The 14902-nt window shown below is 37.5% G+C and overlaps 1 protein-coding gene across 1 annotated transcript; it reads left to right on the top strand.

Moving 5' to 3' along the window:
• Positions 1-6511: 6511 nt before the first annotated feature.
• Smp_099630 (fragile X related 1, frx1) lies at positions 6512-14687 on the top strand (the record flags this gene model as incomplete). Its single annotated transcript, XM_018795636.1, has 7 exons — positions 6512-6574; positions 6609-7114; positions 7187-7472; positions 7506-7661; positions 10097-10446; positions 12111-12346; positions 13987-14687. The coding sequence occupies 7 exons, from the start codon at positions 6512-6514 to the stop codon at positions 14184-14186; spliced, it is 1797 nt and encodes a 598-aa protein (XP_018649929.1). The 3' UTR covers positions 14187-14687.
• Between the last annotated feature and the right edge of the window lie 215 nt (positions 14688-14902).

Genomic DNA, 14902 nt, shown 5'->3' with positions numbered 1-14902 from the left:
CGTCTGCTAAGCCGCACTGTCGGGCTGAATAGAAACGAACTGATAACAACGGCGCCTACATGCAATACAAACATTTGAGGAACATATGCACAAAGGCGATAAGAGAAGACAGGCTTCAGTACCAGACCAAGATTATCGATAAATTTGTCTCCAGTCCGAAAAGCTTATTCCGTTACTCAGCTTCTCCTCGACAATCCAAAACTGGAGTTTCCCGAATGCTAGGTCCTAATGGTCCGACCAATAACGATGGGGGTGCCGCTAACCTTCTGACGGAACAATACTCTCGGACATTTCAACCGACCAACATCAACTACCCTGATGAACGCTTCAGCCGCAACTGCACAGGACTTTCCTAAGTGAAGCCGAGTGCTGACCTGGTACTCCGTAAACTACAGCACCTAAGAAAAGACACTTCCTGGTCTGGATATTGTTCATTCTACTATACTGAAGGAAGCAGCTTCAATCCTGGCAACACCGCTTAGCGTGATGTTCTCACACTCGCTAACCCGAGGCAAACTACCGGAAACTTGGAAGTTGGCTTACATCACATCAATTTTCAAAGGAGGTAGACGCAGCGAACCCTCAAGCTACAGACCGCTGGCCCTTCTCTCCATACCTTCTAAAATTATGGAGTCCCTGATATACGATGATAAACACGACTACTTATTATCCTTAAAGTTCTCCTCACCCCAACAGCATGGTTTCAGGAAGGGCCGCTGATGTATAACCAACCTGTTGACTGCAGTGGACAGATGGACAAGCATCCTTGATCGCAAGAGTAAGGTTGACATTATTTACCTTTATTTCTCAAAAGCTTTTGGTGGGGCCAACCATATATGTATTATCAATAAGCTTAAACAATTAGGTATCAAACCATCTCTAATTGACTGGCTCACTTCATATCTAAAAAATTGACATTTTGAGGTCAGGGTTAACTTCACTCCCTCAGGCTACGGAATGTCCTAGTGGGGTTCCCCGGGGGCTCAATACTAGGACCTCTTCTCTTCTTGATTTATATGAACGATCTTCCAAAACAAGCATCGTCCGACTTATTGTTTTTTGCCGATGACGTGAAACTTTGGAGAGAGATACGAAATCAAGAGGATATACTAGCACATCAGGAGGATCTGAGTTGACTTCTAAGTCGGGCAGACGACTGTGGACTTACCTTCAACACGTCAAAGTGTAAAGTAAATCATCAACGACATGTTGCAGACTACAGTTACAACTTAGGAAACTCTTCCCTAGAAGTATCCCAAGTCGAAAAAGATTTTGGAGTGTTGGTACCCTACGACTTGAAGTCGTACGCTAACTGTGACAAAAACGCCTTTCGAGCAAACCTTGCACTGGTAACACATTGAAGCACATTTTTGGCCAGTTTTACGGAAGAACTTTTCACATAATCTTCAACAGTTTTATTCGTCCTCATTCAGAGTATGGAAACATAGTATTTCCTCCCTCTCTCCATAAGGATAAGGACACTCTGGAGCGCATCTAACGGCAAGCCACGAAATCAGTTCGAGGACTCAAACTCAAACCTTATGAAGAGCGCCTCCAATCACTTAACCTTTATCCGTTAGAATACAGGCGTCTTAGAGTTGACCTTCTTATGACTTACAGTATCCTCAATACTTCTGGTCATCCCCTTAAACATCTTCTTAAGCTTAGTCACAACAATAACCTAAGAGTTAACACCCAGAAACTGGAGACCCAACATAGCAGAAAGGACTGTAGACACAACTTCCACTCCTTAAGAGTTGTCAAATGCTGGAATTCGCTGCCGACTGAGCTAGTTCAAGCGACTTCCCAGAAGTCCTTCAAGAGGAAACCTAACCTATTGTTAAATACTAAGGATAACATATAATTATGATTTCCCAATTCCTTTTTTCCCCTATTAACGTTTATATAAGTATTGGTGATCCATTACTACTAGAAACGGAAGCCCGTTAGGTGAAAGCTTCTTCTGTTCCGTCCACAACCACTTGAACCATTTGAACACGTCTCAGAAATAACAAGTATAGAATGCTATCACTATCGCTTTTGGAAGTGAATTCCATATTTCATAGACCTAAGCATTAAAAATTCAAGAGCTTTTGCGTGTGCTTTTTTGTGTCACACGTTAGGGTGGTGTCCATTTTTATCTAGTTTGGTACTGAAGTGTATCAGTGGAAATTCCAAGGATTATGAGCCATATTATACATCTTGATAATAGCCCTCCTAATTTTCTATACTTTATCAGATAAAGATTTAATGACACAAAGCCAGCCTATCAAGTCTTTTTCATAGACAAACTCCTCTTGGGAGAAAAATATCATTCTTCAGGTAAAAGGATACGGACAAGGATCATTTTTGAGATGATGTCCGGAGTAAGTAGTGAAATCTGTGTAGGACCAGTGAAACGTCACTGATCCCTAGACAAATCATCCGTCAGGTTGAAACATCTCCACGTTAGACGACAAATCGCCGATTGTCAGGCAACTTGTCGAACTTAGTTATGGTGAAGGACAACATCAAATGGTAATTCAAGCTAGGCATTGACTGCGAGATGTGAATTCTACGTAAACTAGTAAGTTCCACTGTTCCTGTCCAACTTCAGTAAATCCTGACCATTCACTAGGATTAGCTACACTGATGATCAGCGACTGTTTTTAGTAATAGGGGAATCAGGCTTCCTATGATTTTAAAAATAATACTTATGTCCGAGTTTACACTGTTAGCTATAGATTGACAATGGAAATTATAACATTGTTATGACTATGTTGTTTCCAAGGGTGAGAAGTGTAATACCGAGATTTTCAACAGCTGTCTGACGTCGATACTACTAACAACCAGGAGATTTCAGGCGTACCCAACTCCTCTGGCTTAGTAATCACGATTTCGTAGTGGTTGATAGTGATTGTTACACTGAAAACAAAAGAATAATAATTTGAGAAATATGGGGAATAACACATACACTTCCTGTACAGTAAAATACTTTATGTTGTTGGAACAAGTCGTAATAATACAATAGAATCTCATACTGCGTACTTCTAACTTGACTCCTTGATTGAATCTTGTTGAAGTTCTAGGCATACTGGGATTAATCCCGTTTCGTTTTATTATTTTGAATTCACTAACATCGATACAAACTTCATTCATACCCATTAGCAGTAAACATTCCAAGTTGTTTGGGCGCTGTATTTTAATGTTGTGGAAGTTTATCCTATCATATATGGCGTTTTCTGTCATGTGGTCGTTCATCTGAAAAGTTTTCTAGTTTACATTGTCACTGTGGACATGTCATATATATGTTTACACAACTTTGTCAATCTTTCGCCTGTCTCAAGCTATCGCAACTGATTTACTATCTAGTAATTTTGTTGCATTATGATTACGAATAAGAAAATACCCTCCACACAGGAGGAATTGAGCTAACAATCTTCAAAGCTGTACAAAAATTGATTGCTGGATGTGAATCTCATGAATTCCAGATCATCGAAGAACCCTTCAAAATAACAAAGATAGATTATAACTAACGTTATCCAATAGAACACACATATTAACGACTGTAACGAAAATGATTCACATCAGTTTCTTGATAGGCTTCAGTTCTCTAACTTTGATTTTTGTAAAATTCTAGGACGATGGTTCACTCACTAAGTAGAACATTAATAGTTTGACTTCAGTTAATCCTTTAGTATTACCCCTTCCTATGCAATTTGAACTGGAGATTGATAATAATGTTTTCACTCATGAGTAGGCCAACAAAGCTACATCTAATTCTTGGGTAGTTCAGAATAATCTTAAAAGAAGTCTTCAGGGACCTATCAGGGTGACATATCAGTTTATCAGTCCCGGTCTAATTATTGGTAGTTCCATGTAACTGATCTTGATCTACTCTAAAACGGAGGCCATAAGCATGCAATTACTTGCCAGAGAATTTCGTGACTTGTCCATGAAAAAGACGGCTGTCTTGTAAATGCTTGATGTGAAGTTTCTGAAAACTTAGAGAACCGAGTAATATTAGCACTAGACCCAGAGCGGCCTGGAAGTTGTCCGAGCATCTTTTGCAAACAGAACGAAATTAAAAAAAACAAGCCTCCGGATATTCTTAAAATCCAAGTTGTGGACTTTCGAATTGAAAGCTATATTCACAATGCATCAGCGTTATTCCGCTCCTTCCCTTGTTTTTACCGTCATCTATGAAAATAAAAGCAATATTTTCGATGATATCCATCATCTCTTACGAGTTTCCATTCTTCCGTTTCTCGAAGGGAAAACGTTTCATAATAGTCAATTTTGAAATTTAGACGTCACTTTTTGTATCCTTCTAAGAGTAACACGAGGTAACCCGTTTAGTAGTGAAGTTTTATTTGCGTGGAAAAAGCTTGAAGCGCTATGCTTTTACTGTGATATAAAATTATTGGTCTATTTTCAACATGTTAGCGTCTATATTCTAAATGTTAGAATATATGTCAGGAGACGGTCTTATATGTTCCGAATGTGATTTTTATAGCGAATGTCGTTTTTGTTTCGAAAACTTACGAACAGAAATGAGGAATAAAATAATATTATGCGGGAGTGAATATCCATTTAACTAACTTCCGGCCTACCAGTTATGATGTGAAGTTTCAAACAGAATGGCCATAAGTTAGTTAGGCTTGGAATTTAAGATAATTATTTACAGCTGCTGTTCGTTTAGTCCATAGATAAAAGCTGACTAGGAATGAAGGAACCGCCTAAACTTTATTCAGAGCAAAATGTCCTGTGATGTGCTAAACAACAAATATTCACATGGGATAGCTTTAATCGTGAGTTCAGACACTATATATACGAGTGATAATATGAATTTTTTAGTAGATTGAGAGGATTATTAAAGATGCCACAACATTCGGCGTTTGACAACGCTGTCCTCAACAGCATCTTCAAATTTGAGAAACCAAAACAGAATCAAACCAGAAGTCGGGAATGAAGGGATTCGAAGACTTATTTATTTGAAGATAGTCTAGTTGTGGGTTAGTATATGATTTAAACTGATTAGTTATTGTGAAGTGAACAAAGAAATCAGGCGGGAAATGCCAATCTATGTTTTGATGGAAAATTATGGGGTACTTTCGTAGAATATAAAAACCGTACACTACATATTTCATTTGCACATGTTCCATCAATTGTCTCTTACAAACTTCATCGTTCCGTCATTCTTGTTGTTATTTTGACTGCTTCCCGTTTTCTCCTCTCTTTTCATCTCGACTTCAATCTTCTGCTGCAAGACATTCTACTTCTGATTGGCGTTACATACTGTCTATAAGTCAACATAAGTAACATACACCATGGTTGCAAGGGGTAGGTAGGACGGCCTATAAGTGGTGATCTAGTGTGGATTCTTGACCAAGCGCCTTCGGCTAGGGTTTTTGCAGTAAAACCAATGAGGTCAGCACCAATTTTCAAAACTTATTTGACGTGTTCGTAAGATGGAACTAGAAGAAAGATAATTTGGTTCGAAATAACAGTATATCTGAGCGTGGGCAGATGTAGTGAGACATGGGACTTTTTTATTGGTGAGGGAAGGAATGAGCCCGAAATAGTGTTGTACAGCGATATGACCACTATGCTTGACCGAGGGCATCAAGCTGACAGTGTACCTGGAAATCAGAAGTATCAAAATTAGATTCGAATGACTGTTCGTCCGTCTCTGCCGGAAAACTGCCAACTGTTCCAAGTTTTTTTTACCGGTGTTGTGGAAATGTGAGGGAAACTTGAGGGATCCTGACTATTAATGACGTTCCCTTAACCAAGAAAGTGATATATCTGATGAATATCGGACTAGTCAATTAATTTTCTGTACTCGTCCAGGATAATTCGAACGAAATCTTCAAGTTTATTGTCAAGATCGGATTGCAACAAACCTCATGGACAGTAAAATATCCCCCATTCTTTACTTAACACTATTTTTATTTAAATCCGTGAATTTTGTGTGGACAGAAATCGTATGTCATAGAGGTATAATGGCAAAGTTTGAGAAACTAAGACGATTGTGATCCCGAGATAGCCGATTCATTGAAATCATGCTTCCACGGACAAATATGTGGCATCATCATGGTGTAAACGGCATACAAAGTGCCTATGGACATAAAACAAACTCTTATTATAGATTAGTCACGTCATAACATAAAATATACCCAGTCATTTAAATGCATAACATTTAGACTATTAGTTCATACACCGATAGTTTCTTCACTGAATAATCAAATTTTGTGCCATACGGTCGAATAAATGTTTTCAGGGCAATCAAGTCCAACTTTTATCAAAGAAAGTGAATGAGATGGAAATATACCGAAAGAAAACTCACTTCGGTTTTTCAAACCATCAGCTAACAGACTCAAAATTTGAATATAAAAATAATTGTAAACAATGGGACTAATTTCCTGAACTTATTGTGAAGATGAGATAGTTACATTATTTTACTAAACACATTGTAGTTTGGTTGTCTGATCAACACGGTACTTTTTCGAGGGGTTTTTAATTTCCTGAGATGATTCAGTTGGAGGTCTGCATACCGGTAGAGGTGGAGGGCAAATATGGAGAGTTTTACCCCGTACGTTCTTTGTATGTTGTTCATTTTCTTCTAGGGTGTCATTAATGGGTTGAAATCTCTAGAAGAACTTAATGTGACACTATTAGATTCTTCCCACTCGAAAGCCCTTGTGGAATTCACTCTCCCTCCTTCCTCGTTGCGTCTACCTCCAAAAGACCCAGGAACGGTCTTAGAACCAGTTCAAGGACTAGAGGTTGATGTGTTAATCAGCTCCTCTCCTGGCGAGCCATCTGTAGATCATGAGCAACCAAGTGATGCAATCGCCTCTAAACTTTCTGCCTGGTGGCCTGCTGTCGTAAGGAAAATTGGTGGGAGTTTTGTTATTGTGGAGTTAATGGCTGACTTCTCCTCTGAGAATGCTGGTCCAAATGAAGTAATTGTCCTTCCCAACAAACGCATTAGTGTCCCTCATCCGTCATCACTTGAGAAAACGGATATTGTTGAAAAGCACCAATTGAGGCCACGAGTTCATCATCCCAATCTTAGCGTCTCATCCTTTCACATCCATGCCATAGATATACCGGACGAGTTAGCTCCATAGTAAGTCAAGTTTCTGTTTCTTGCTTTGTCTTTCTATAGCTGTGATTAATACTGTTTTGGTTTTTCTCTCAGTTGCAAAGAGCCTGCCAATTACCATCATTTTGCTCGAAGATGTGGTTTGCCTGTCCTGATCACCTTGGCACCCGATACTTTTAAACCAGTGTCCCCAGTTATTAAGGGGGATAGTGAGACGTACAACTTGAAGTCCCGTTTGCTTGTAATTTCTACAGATGTCTCCACAATCAACAGAGCATCGGTCATCGACAACACGTTCGTTGATATGCTGCGACAAAAAGTATCCATTTTGCAACAAACTGAAGAACTATCTAAAAAGTTGGTGGCGTCTCGTCTTAATCAGGTACGTTTCTTATTTTCTTATAGTTTCCTTTAGCAATCACCATTCGTTGAAGAATTCCTCATACCCCTGGATTTAATTCATTATGCAATTGGTGCTCAAGGGTCAAATATTAGACGCGCTAGTGCTATTGAAGGTGTACTCTCAGTAAAGTTAGATCGCCAGACCGGCAATATCAGGATTTCTGGAAAGGTAGGTTTTTTCATTTTGTCTCGAATTCGATAAACTTGTTCAATGCGGTAAAATCAGCGCTTGCCAATGGCTTTAGCTTAAAGGTTCAGTTGGCTACAAGTGTAGAGCTGTTAACATTGGTTAAATCTTTTGGTAATAGCAGCCAAGTTTATCGACTCTGGTCGTATCACAAACCAGATACTTGATCTCATTTTGCCAGTTATTTTTATTCACTCGTAGCAAACAGTTAATGTTAATTCCTAGGCCTGGTAAGTGCGTTCATGCTTTACATTTAACCTATCCTAAAGAAAGGTCACAATTTCATGAACATTCAAGTACTCACGTACTCAACGCTTTCCGTTTGTTTTATATCATGGATTCCTGAAGTCGTGCTCACACTTCTAGTTAATCACAAAACTGCTTATTGTTTTGGCTAGTTCCCGTTATTCGTGGTAATGAGATTTAACTAACGAAATAACCGAGTCTTAATCTTGATCCGAAATAGCTTTGTAAACGAATATCGATAGGCTGAAACTGCTCCACTACCCCAACATAACGTGAAAAAAACAAACAGTGTCAACCCAGTGTTAGGTCGTATACCATACTGTGTTAAACGTATTACTGTTTAGACCGAAGCAAATGTACCATTACTCATTAGTATCAAATCAAGTCTAAAACCTTGGTCCATAAGATTAACTTATTTGTTTGAACACACAAATATTAATACAAAGGGGCACCAAATATGCTCCACGCAAGTCACTTGATATGTGTATGGGATGTGATACTGCCCAGTTGCCCAGACCGAAGCAGGTGGTGTTCTTAGGGGGCCACAACCAAAGTCTTCGACCTTGAGGTCTAATCCACAAGGCAGTGGGACAACGTCAGGAGATGCAGTCCCATGGTAGCCCGTGACCAACGATTGGTTCATACGCCATCGCTTCCTTCAGGTTACCGGAGCCCATGTGTACCATGGCGCAGGTGTATACACTCTTTATCTTCCCTTAAACTGTGAGATTAAATTTGCTTCATATCTGTCTTTCTTCCTGTACTACATCCTTATATCCTTTTATATATTACCACAATTAAATTAACTACTATGAATCCGGTGTTCATCTAGTTGTGCTAACGAAGTATGGCAACTTGGACCGATGCATGTGTGCCTGGTCCTACGTTGTGGCTGACTGCGGCCATATCAGGGCATTTAGGGGCATAAGATTGTTTTTTATATAAATTTTACTATAGCTCGATAAAATTACAAACATGTAAAGCTTTCCGTGTTCATGTTTGTATTTTTATCGAGCTAGAGTAAAATTTATTTAAAGAATAAATTATCTTCTGGATTAAAATTTTAAACTTGGTTTGTTACTAATGAGTAATGGTACATTTGCTTCGGTCCAAACAGTCATAAGTTTAACTCACAGTGTGGTATACGATCTTATACTGGGTTACTAAGACGCACTGCTTATTGAATTTACGCTTGGTTTCCTCAGTGTTTTAGTTAGGACTCTCAATTTCACTTGTTTCCGCCTTTTTCAACAAGTAGGTTGGTAAGTTCGTAAACAAAAGTCATCCTTACTAATTTAATTCCTGTTATAGTCTGTTTTTAATGAAGAAAGTTATATATGAGTTTTAATATTTTGAATGCTGTTTACCATTAATCTAGGGAAACCATTCAAAAGACGCTATTAGGGTTCGAAAAAAATCTGATCGGTCTGGGAATTCCGGATTATGGATATGGTTTACCCGATTTCCACTTCAGTTAAATATGGTGACATGGAATTTGATTTTGAATACTCAAATTAGACGAATGCAATTCAAGGATGGGACTTTTTATTGTTTACTTCATTCTGCTGTTCACTTAAGCTGCAGAATAGAAATGTAGCTGAAGAGAAAAACACTACTTAGATACTTGTAATAAATATTTAGTTAATAGAGATAATCCCTGTATACAGTTCTGAATTGTATTTGATTATCTCTACCTAGTAACACGAACCATATCTTGTGCCTCAGCAACAAACAGTTGTTCAATTAGAAGTTGATGTGACAGCTTTGCCACTGGACCATCAAGCTCAGTATGCTTGACCAAAATAATTGACGTCAGATTGGTGGTTTATATTACTAATGTCTAAAATACAATCTAATTGAGGAGCTAAGTAACCGGATTCCTATTGACTGATCTATTTATATGGCTGCTTAGAAGGTTATTGTTAGTGCATAGGGTAATGACTTAGATGCTAATGTGTTGGAACTTACCACCAAACTGCAGACAAAACCCGTTTAATCTACTTCGGTTTCGACAACTAGCTAATATCGTTAACACCAAAACGTTTGGTTCAAAGCCAAGTAAATCTACACGTGATTATCGAATTACATTATTAACATTAGTTGTCCTCCCATTTTATATTTTCATAGTTTTTAACAAAATCCTAATAAAATACTGTACCTATCGATTCCAGACACAAGACGCTGTTAAAAACGCGAAGAAGTTATTGGACTTCTCTCAAGACATCTTCCAGATACCTAAATCATATGTAGGTCCTATCTTGGGGTCAGGTCGTCGACACGTCCAACATATCGTAGATCGAGTAGGACTTGTTGGAATCAAAATTTCTAAATCACCTGAAGACGATCGTGAGCATGTTTCATTTCAGTTAACGGGGACTCAACAAGCCATACGTGATACACAGTTATTTTTGGAATTTCAAGTCGCAAGCTTACAGGAGTTAGATCGGCTTCGTGGTGTTGAGAATCCACCGTCTATACTAAAACCCAAGAATGCGACCATTCCACTTGAAGATATTTCTAGGTAATTGATTTTCACAAAATGTAAAATTAATAAATTCTCGTTAGATTTTGAATGAAATACTGAGCTTTTCATCTAGTGTGTATGTCAACTTATTTCGATCTTTGTGATCTTAGACTCAATGCATATTTTATAGAAACTGTATTATCCTGACTGTTAATATTCAAGGATTTCGATTGTTGCGCTACTTGTTTCGAACCAGCATTTGTCAGCTTATTTTGATTATATTAAACGTGGTATTCTACCAGTGCCGTTGTCGGCATTTTTAGTAATATCTTTTAATTGTTTACTATTATCTCTACTAACTAAATATTCACTTGTTACAGGTGTCTAATTGCAATCTGTTTTTTTCTTAAGCCACTAAATAGGGTAACAAAAAACCGCATTTCTGTTCTACAACTACAGTGAACAGCGGAATCGCCCCTAAATACCCATGTATGACCAAGGGTGGGGAGAGTCCGCCGTCGCTCTCAAAATGCTCTGATATGGCCACGCGTATATAGCCGCTGCCAAGGAAATTCTGCTCTCTGCCTTCTCGTGATGGATGTTGTTTAAAAAGTTGGAAGGATAACAAGCAAATGTCCGGCTCTTAAACCGGATCAGTGGGTACGAAAGACCCACCTAAGGAAGTTGGAAAACCCTGATTCCAAGTTAATGTTCATGAGCTCCAGAATCCTGATAGAAACTATTCTTGGTCACTGATTGCTAAGGGACCTCATCTCCTGACGTCACTCCACTACCTTATAGATTATTGTCGGTCGTCCATTTACAAACAATTTTATGATGATACAAATTTTCATCAGCCTAACTTGTCACACCACATTCACAGAACGAGAGGGAACTACTGCATTAAAACCGACTGTCTCCGCCGGGGCTCACTCGATAACTTTTTGACCTTTTACAGTGGGTCTCTTGAAATTTTATCTTAGATTGATGATAACCTGTTCAGTCACAGACAAAATATCGTTATTGGATATGATTTCCAAATAAGCATTCTTTCTAACTATAGACAAAAATAAAGACAGTAGGTACTTTGGATTAGGAGATGTACTATATTCGGAAATCCTAAGATCAAAGATATTACACTAGAATTTTATTAATCCATATGGTGTGAAACACTTCATGTCAAAAAATATTTTTGGTGTCTAGTATAAACTTTTTCAATGTAGACATACAGTAGCGAACAAATTCGAATTTAGGATAAATATGCATTGAATCAGATTTTTATACTTCACATAAACATAGAGAGAAGAAAGCAGCGACTAAATAATAATTATCCTTACATAAATACAAAATAAAAACTCAATGCACATGGATTTTGAAGACTCAGGAAACGAAGTCAAGGAGTGACAAACACTCCATACCACCATGTTCTCAACGGAAGAACCATAATAAATGAATAGATTTATCCCTTAGAACCGATTTCAAGCCATATTACTTAAAGTTTATTAATATCACTATGTTTCAGATCGTTATCAGAAAAAAACCCATTCATCTAATCTCCTGTCAAACGACATTAATAAACTTGCTCAGTTTTCTCTGCCTAGAAAAAGTAAGTTTTTGAATAGAGTCCTACATAGGATGCAATCATGTTAATTCCTATTTAGCAATGTTTTTACCTCATTTTGAATAAAGGAAACGTACTTTCTTTATAATTGTAATTGTAGCAATGATGAGTCTTCAAATCATCTCACACATTCTGAAAACGGTCATCGTATATCAAACGGTGACAATCAAAGTTCGAAATGCAGTGAATCTAACTATGCTGTACATTCAAATAGTTGCTCAAATAAGGAGGAACCGAAGAAACAAGAAACTACTTATAACAACATTGCAAATTCACGTCCACATCCTGGCGGGCGTCAGCCCAAACCGAGATCTCAAGTCAATCACACAAGACCAGGTATGTTTAAAAGACTACCTTAAGAAGAGTTTTATTGGAGTATACTGATCGATAATTTACTAAACCTTTCTTCTCTTGAGTTGTTCGGTAAACTTATATAAAATGTTTCCTAGTGTTGTCACGTGTTCATTTGGAAAGAATATTCCGTCTGGTTATAATTACAGACTGCGCTAAGTACAGTTACGCTTTCCACTAATAAACAAAATGGATGGTGTCTTAACATATTTGACGTCATAACCCAACCACCTTTGTCGATAAGATATTATTTTAGTTCTCTCTATTGGCAAGTTCTTCAATGTGAGGAAATGTAGCAGTATACAATCATTGAATCAGTTAGTGAAAATCCTTACCAGAATGTGGGGTTTTCATCACTGAAGAAATATGGAATGACTCAGCCATATTATTACGTTACTAACGCATTAACTATGACAAGCTGTACCTGGAACAGTACGTTATCTTAAAAGGATCGACACAGTTACTATCAGCAATCACATATCCATAGGTAGTTTTATTCTACAACCACGAACAAAAACAAATTAGAATCAATAATAATAATATTGTGATTGATATATCTACAAAATCATTTTTAATTATTTAAAACAATGCTTTTAGATATCAAGGAAGGTAAGGGTGAAATTTCTGTTTTCATTTGTTAAAAGTCAGGCGAAAAGCTTATCTCATGGAGACTTTGTTATATCGTGGCAAAAGTAGTTCGATAACGCCATTTGTTAGAGGTAGGATGGTTGTCTGCGTATCACAGTTCATACAGTACCAAAAAACCTATCTCCTGTTTACTTTCCATTGATATAATAAGTAGATGGAAATAACAGTCCATGAAATCATAGACAGTAGTTTTTGTATCCCATGATATTCTTTCTGAGGTCATTAAAACAACTACAGTATGAATTATAAGCAGAAATGAATGACGGCAGTACTAATACAAAAATAAATTACATCATGAATTGCTTAGTTTTTTAGTACCATTGTATTATTCTTTTCATCTCGTCGATTTTTTTCTGTTGTGCTAATGTGAGATGTAACAGTGTGAACGGATGTACATATGTACCATATATTTTGTTGTTAGAGACTAACTTTCCAGTTGCGTGAATCACATAAGACGGATTCATCGATGTGACAAAAATTTCGAAAAGCCACATTTGTCTGATGGTTAAACAAACAATCAGTTTGGTAAACATCTTAGGTCAATGTCTCTCGTCATTGCGTTTCTTCGCTGTCATTCTGAGTTCTCGAAAAAAGTTGTGGTCCAAACTATCACACTTCAGTCCTATATTTCTTAAAGTAGGACAATTTTATTGATATTACAAACCCATATAAGTTAGGCAATCAGTGTAAACATGGTAGCACTGGGTAGCCGTTTTGTTCTAGTACGGCACCCCTCAGCAGTGCTCATAGACGATTCCGCGACCAGGAATCAAACCCTGACCATCCAGTCTCTAGTTCAAATGCTTAAACTCTAGACCACTGAGCCGGGAACCAGTAGTGAACAAATCTAACTTCTATCAGTCCACTATTTTATCAGGTACAATCTAAAGCTTAAAATGATTGATTATTATTCATCGAATCGTCGTTTATCATTATTTTCATATTCATAAAAATCCGTATTTCGCTTTCAACTTTAGATCCTCGTCAAATTCCCCCCATTCAACGAGGTGGTGGTGAAAGTGTTCGCAACAGTGGGAGTAATCATACAGGTGTTTCTAAGTCTTCAGCCAACCATGTTAACTCCAAAAACCCTAATCAGCAAAGAAATCAACCGAATCATCGTTCGGATTCCATGGGACCTAGAGGACAAAACATGTGTGCCCCAATTGTTAGCTGAATGAATTTTCCAGTTAGAATTCAACGAACATTTTCAGTAGACCACTCAGTTTTAAGTGCTTACCCTTACCTCCGCTTTGACTATCCGAACATCTCATTTTATTCTACCTTTATTCAATTCGGCTGTCATGTCCTCCATACACACTCACACTGTGTAAATCAGATTGGATAACTGGAAACTTGTCTAAAGGTGATTTTTAAATGATCTTATTTTTAGCGCATATTACTGAATATTCGTTGCTTTTTTCTTCTTGGTGATATTCACTTCTTGTTTCAACCAGTCGTAATCTTAAACCATATTCTGTATATTGTTTCTGTTATAGTTTCTGGATTCACCAACTAATAAAAACAAAGTATTATCATACTGGCTGATTATCCATTTTTAGTAAATATCTTTGCTTTCAACCGTATCTGAACTTATGGCATTACCTCAGATTTATGTACAAATCATGAACTAAATGATGGGTTATCCTACTATACTTGATTTGTATTATGGTTTTTATTTAGTGCGTTCATTATTTATTTCGTGTTGATTTGTTTGTCGTGTAAGGTAGACTACAGTAAGTGTACGAATTAATATAGTGTGGGTTGTCAATATTCCATCGCTTAGGATTTATCATCATATAATTTGGATGTGATTCGCTTTCCTGTATGTAGTACACGGCATTCAGTACAATGTTTTATGGAAATCAGTTTCAAAGCAAATGGTTTGTTTAA

This window comes from Schistosoma mansoni, chromosome 2 (assembly GCF_000237925.1).
Source record: "Schistosoma mansoni strain Puerto Rico chromosome 2, complete genome".
Taxonomy (NCBI): Eukaryota; Metazoa; Platyhelminthes; class Trematoda; order Strigeidida; family Schistosomatidae; genus Schistosoma; species Schistosoma mansoni.
Note: the sequence above shows the minus strand (reverse complement) of the source record. Positions and strands in the feature narration are given on the sequence as shown.